General features: G+C 39.7%; 1 protein-coding gene across 1 annotated transcript; it reads right to left on the reverse strand.

Moving 5' to 3' along the window:
* Window positions 1-2,212: 2,212 nt before the first annotated feature.
* Window positions 2,213-4,235, reverse strand: LOC115145114 (complement C1q-like protein 2). Its single transcript, XM_029686404.2, has 2 exons — window positions 3,339-4,235; window positions 2,213-2,787 (listed from the first exon to the last, which is right to left on the reverse strand). The coding sequence occupies exons 1-2, from the start codon at window positions 3,918-3,920 to the stop codon at window positions 2,608-2,610; spliced, it is 762 nt and encodes a 253-aa protein (XP_029542264.1). The 5' UTR covers window positions 3,921-4,235; the 3' UTR covers window positions 2,213-2,607.
* Between the last annotated feature and the right edge of the window lie 1,511 nt (window positions 4,236-5,746).

A 5,746-nucleotide genomic window follows, 5' to 3' on the forward strand; every position in this document is an offset into this window, starting at 1 on the left:
TTTGTAATGTTTTAATTTATGTGTGAAAAAGCCCCTATGCCCCCATATAGAAAACATACTACAGTTGTTATGGTATAAATACTATAGTATTCACTTTAGTGTTTTTGCAGATGTTACTGTAGTATTCACTCAAGTCTGTAAAAACATACTGTAGTATTTACTTTAATATGTACTGTAGTATACGGTAGTATACTGTACTATTTACAGTTAACTAGGTAGGACTCCCATCGGAACAGATAGTGCAAAGCTTCTGCTCTTTTCTATAACTGGTAGGGAACACAATATATGGTCTTTACTTGGCATGTAGGTTTCTTACTTGTACAAATTGCATAATGGGTAAGGGGAATGTTCAGGGTAAATGCTAATTAAATACTGTAGTATTTACTATAGTTTTTTTTAAATGTGTTTTTGCTGACATCATTACTGTAGTATTTACTACAGTGTTTTTTTGTGGATAATGTTGTAATATTTGCTATAGTATTCTACAGTATACTACAACATTCTATAGTAAGTATTACACATAATCGAGGGATACTACAGTGTGTAATATTGTTTTCTACAGTATTGTACTATATAATTCTATAGTAAGTACTGTAGTATTCTATAGTAAACTGTATAATTTTTTTCATGTGAGCCTCTGCGAGTCAATTTATGAGTGCCAATAACCCTTAACTTTACACTAACCTTAACCCTTTACCACATTCCTTACCCCAACCCTAAGCTACAAACAAAATCTAAACAAACCTGCGGCCTCGGGTAGTAGAATGGACAGATTATTATCACCTTCTTTCAGGGGTGGAAAAAGTACCCAGTTGTCATATTTGAGTATAAGTATAGATGCCACCTTAATAGAAAGTTACTCAAGTAGAAGTGGAAGTCACCCAGTAAAATACTTCTTGAGTAAAAGTCTAAAAGTGTTTCTGAAGAACACCATCCCAACCATGAAGCACGGGGGTGGCAGCATCATGTTGTGAGGGTGCTTTGCTGCAGGAGGGACTGGTGCACTTCACAAACACTACAGAACATTTGTGGGCAGAACTGAAAAAGCATGTGGAGGCCTACAAACCCGACTCAGTTACACCAGCTCAGTCAGGAGGAATGGGCCAAAATTCAACCAACTTATTGTGGGAAGCTTGTGGAAGGCTACCTGAAACGTTTGACCCAAGTTAAACAATTTAAAGGCAATGCTACCAAATACTAATTGAGTGTATGTAAACTTCTGACCCACTGGGAATGTGATGAAATAAATAAAAGCTGAAATAAATCATTCTCTCTACTATTATTCTGACATTTCACCTTCTTAAAATAAAGTGGTGATCCTAACTGACCTAAAACAGGGAATTTTTACTAGGATTAAATGTCAGGAATTGTGAAAAACTGAGTTTAAATGTATTTGCCTAAGATGTATGTAAACTTCCGACTTCAACTGTATATTAAACAAAGCAGACGACACCATTTTGTTGTTTTTAAAATGTAAGGATAGCCAGGTGCACACCCCAATACTCAGACATAACTTACAAAAGATGCATTTGTGTTTAGTAAATCCGCCAGATCAGAGGCAGTAGGGATTACCAGGGATGTTGTCTTGATAAGTGTGTGTTGGACAATTTTCCTTTCAAAATGTAATGAGTACTTTTGGATGTCATGGAAAATGTAGGGAGTAAAAACTACCTTATTTTCTTTAGGAATGTAATGAAGTAAAAGTTGCCCAAAATGTAAATGGTACAGTACAGATACCCCCAAAACTACTTAGGTATTACTTTAAAGTATTTTTTACTTAAGTACTTTACACCACTGCCTTCTTTGTCAAACAGCCACTAATCTTGTGGAGATTGAGCAAATAAAGATCCTCACCATAAACTAACCCTAAAGCTGTGCACTTCTTTTGAAGTGAAGCAATAAAGGAAAACATGAAATGTTTGAAGGAAAATCACACATTTCAGTCTTGACGGATGATAGAATGTATACGTGAGGAGCACCTTCACTAGTGCGAGTATTGGATGGCAGGTTGTCACTTTAACCTGCAGCGTTGCTCCATAAGACTCATCCATGCTGTGGTCCCCGTGTTGTTCAGCAGGTAGAACATAGTGCTTGTAACGCCATGGTTGTGGGTTCATTTCCCACGGCGGACCAGTACAAAAATGTATGCAGTCCCTAATTACTGTAACTCACATTGTCATGTCATCTTTTTTTGTAAACATCCAATGAGACAAACTGTAAAATAACATTTATTGGTACATCAGGAAAAAATATAATGCACTGTTGACCTAGTGGCATAAAATAAAACACAACTCTGGATGTACCGAACACATGAGTTATATGATTCTATCTCTGTGCTTTTGACCGTAGCTACATATAGGCTATTTCTCCGCATAAGGTGATCCTATTGAGTAAAACAAACTGCTGAATCAAGTAATCTTACCACATTCAATCAAACGACCTCAACTGCTATATCGCCTATTTATCCTATATATTATTGGTGGTTAGAAGACCATTACAAGCACCTTGCTCTTCAAAGGAAATGAGAGAGCGAAATTAAAGATGAAGTTCTGTTTGGACCTCAGGTAGAGGTAGAGTCATGGGTAGCCTCAAACTTGTCAGGGCTATTTAATCTGGATACAAAATGAATCCAGAGAAGGTGCTGTACTTGTTGTTGTTGCCTCCGTGTGCTTTGCCACCGTCCAATTTGACATAAATCTCATCCCCGGAGTCCAGGTGTAGAACCACGCTGTTACCTGCGTAATCGTAGTTCTGGTCTGCGTCCTGTGCAATAGCACTTGCCCGAACCTGTGTAATGGAAGGGACACACAAAATAAGTATAATCCTCATGAACTTGATATTTTATGGTTATTTTGATTTCGTCTCTTATGGTCAGACAAATTCCTCCACTACCACTTTGTAGATTACATCATATTATAACACTTTGGACACAACTTTGGGCATTTCCTCAAGTTATGGTCAGACAAATTCCTCCACTAGCACTTTGTAGAATAGGTTATATTATGTCACTTTGGACACCACAGAAGGGGGAAGGAGGGCTTAAGCAGCTAAACGATCAATCATTTCTTTACTGTGGTAATATAATGTATAGCCTACCCGATTTAACTGCGTTTACCATTACTAAGCATATGTCCTAAATGTCCTACCATAAAGCCGACAAGTGCACTAGCCAAAATTATATAAAGTGAGAGCATACAATTTGTGCGTGTAGTACACGTTTTTCTCCATACCCTTTGGGTTTTTGCGTGCATTTATAGTATGTTCTAGACATGAATTGTTTTCAAATGAATGAGAATACAATATTTTCTTATATGCTAATTGAATTAAATAATGTTTACCTGTCCGTTTTTGCACAAGTCTGCCCACATGCTTGTCCCGTCGCCTCCTCGCATTAACACGTGGTATGTGAAAAAATAAATTCCGGACACTTGGCAAGTGAACTTGCCATTGGTTGGGTCGTATTGATTTCCCAAGTTTGTGACAACATCGTCGAATTTAAGCACCTCATATCCTTCGTGTGGGTTCTTCAACCCGACATAGAACGCAACCTTTGTTTCACTGAGTGCAGTGTTAACCTCGTCCGTGTCCGTTTCGGTCTTTGCAGTTACCGCGGGGTAAACAGCTTTCCCGGAATCGCCCCTGTCTCCGGGTGGTCCTCTTGGGCCGGGAGGTCCTGGTTCTCCCGGTGGACCTCTTGGTCCCGGTTTCCCAGGTCGCCCTAATTCACCTTTGGAGCCTTGCGCCATTGGCGGCGGTGGGATGGCATTCATGTCCTGCATGAGCTCCATGGCGGTGGCGCTGGCGGGTTTCGAACTGTATGGATCACAGATCATTCGACAGGTGCCCATCATCTCATAGTGAGCCGAAGTCTTGGTACTTTGCACAAGCAGCGGTATTACTATGATAAGGGCCAACACCATGACGATGCCAATCACAGCGGCCACAAGTCGCTTCCTCTGGAATATCCGAGAAGCAAGCGATAGAAAGTCTGCTGAGCTTGGAGGAGTAATAGTGGAATGTTTGCGTGCGTAATTAGAAGGAAAAAAACTGACACCAAATATATTTTCTTCCTCAATGCAACTATTCTATTTTGTTTTGTCCATAAGCCTTGGGCACTCGTGCCAGAGCAGACAGACGAAGGGTATGAATCTTGGCATGGATGGGCGCTCGCTGGTTCTCAGCACTGATTTGGAGCGCTCCTATTCTATTCCAGTCCTACCGGGGTCGCTGACGTAACACATGCGGAGTAAAGCCTTTTGCAATTTGGATTAAGATCGAAACAATAATCGGGCAATCTTTATGTATGAATTACAAATCCTCATAGTACAGCAAGGATGATATGGCATTAGAAAGCATTAAACACTTTGATCCCACCATTTATATTTTGAAACACGCAAACCATGTGGTTGTACAGAACATGGCCCCATATAATTAAAGAGAATAGAACAGCCATTATTTGCTGAAACAAAAAGCTCTGTGTGCGGGGCAGGAGCTGTCCTTTCAGCGCCACTCCCAATCATTGGGATGCTGAAAATCAACACGAATCAAAACATTTAGCATATGTATCAATGCGCTTTTAAAGGAACTTAGTAATTTTGCTGTAGGCCTCTCTAATATTTGTTTTATTAAATATTAGTTCGTCACATCCCCTTTGTAACAAATGGCATACCCCACACTATCCATGTCAACCTACATTTACATTCAACAAATCGTTTAATCCTTTGGTTCCAGAGCTGGGGTTTAAACATCTCACCCTGTCTCAGCAGCTAAGCAGTCAGCTAACAGCAGAGCTCAAATTTATTCCCGGTCATTCCTTGTTATTGAGTCTGTCATTATTGGATACCAATAGATACTGGGAATGCAGACAGACTAAATATTTTCTATGCACGTTCCCATATACTTAATAACAGAATAGTAAATGAATGTGTTGCTGTGAGTGTTCCCTTGAACCCCTTTGTTAGTCTTGTTGGCTAGGCCTAGGCTACTAGTGGAATATTTGCGGGAAATATTTAGAAACAATCCATCGATACAAATGTGAGTGACCAAAACTTTACTATAAAATTGTTTATTGTTTTTCAATTATAAACAAACACAAGGAAGTGGCCAAATATTTGACTCAAATGAACAATCCGTCCCATGTCAATAGTGGTCGCGTGCAGTGTGATTACTTGCATTATGACTCAAAGTTGTGTTACCACATTTACATAATGAGTTCCAAGAATCTCTGTGAGTTCCAATCTGACGATGAGTACTGTGACGTTTTCTAGACTGTAAATAACCCCGAGCAATCAATGTTCGTTTATTAGTAGCAACGACTTGTTTCTAGAGACTACTACTTGGATCACTCTCTGAAACCGTTAAGGTGTCTTGTTCCGAATGTTGGAGACCTTACCGGAAACTGTACCGGAGATGTTGGATGGTGCAGTGCGTCTGTGTTGAAGATTGACTGAACATGGATCCAGCAACTATGGATCCATATAATGTGAGTAATCAAACACTTCACTCTGGATCAGGGCGGTAGCAAGTAGCCTATTAGCTCTAATCCAGGGCGGTAGTATGCGTACCTCCACACTATCACCGTAGACCAGAGTTAGCAAGTACCCAGTGATTTTTGTTGTTGTTGATTTCACGTTGAATTGACCTTAGTTGACAACTTAACCAAAATGAATTCAAAACTATATGTTGAAATGATGTCTGTGCCCAGTGGGTTACTTAAGCAATAAGCCCTGAGGGTGTGTGGTATATT

The sequence above is a fragment of the Oncorhynchus nerka genome, unplaced genomic scaffold (genome assembly GCF_034236695.1).
Source record: "Oncorhynchus nerka isolate Pitt River unplaced genomic scaffold, Oner_Uvic_2.0 unplaced_scaffold_73___fragment_2___debris, whole genome shotgun sequence".
Classification (NCBI taxonomy): domain Eukaryota; kingdom Metazoa; phylum Chordata; class Actinopteri; order Salmoniformes; family Salmonidae; genus Oncorhynchus; species Oncorhynchus nerka.

What these genes read in the sequence shown, in the direction of transcription:
- LOC115145114 (XM_029686404.2), bottom strand. Translation starts at nt 3,920, where the DNA reads ATGGTGTTGGCCCTTATCATAGTAATACCGCTGCTTGTGCAAAGTACC. An exon ending in ACTTGTGCAAAAACGGACAG is followed by an intron (nt 2,788 to 3,338) that starts GTAAACATTATT and finishes TCCATTACACAG; the next exon opens with GTTCGGGCAAGTGCTATTGC.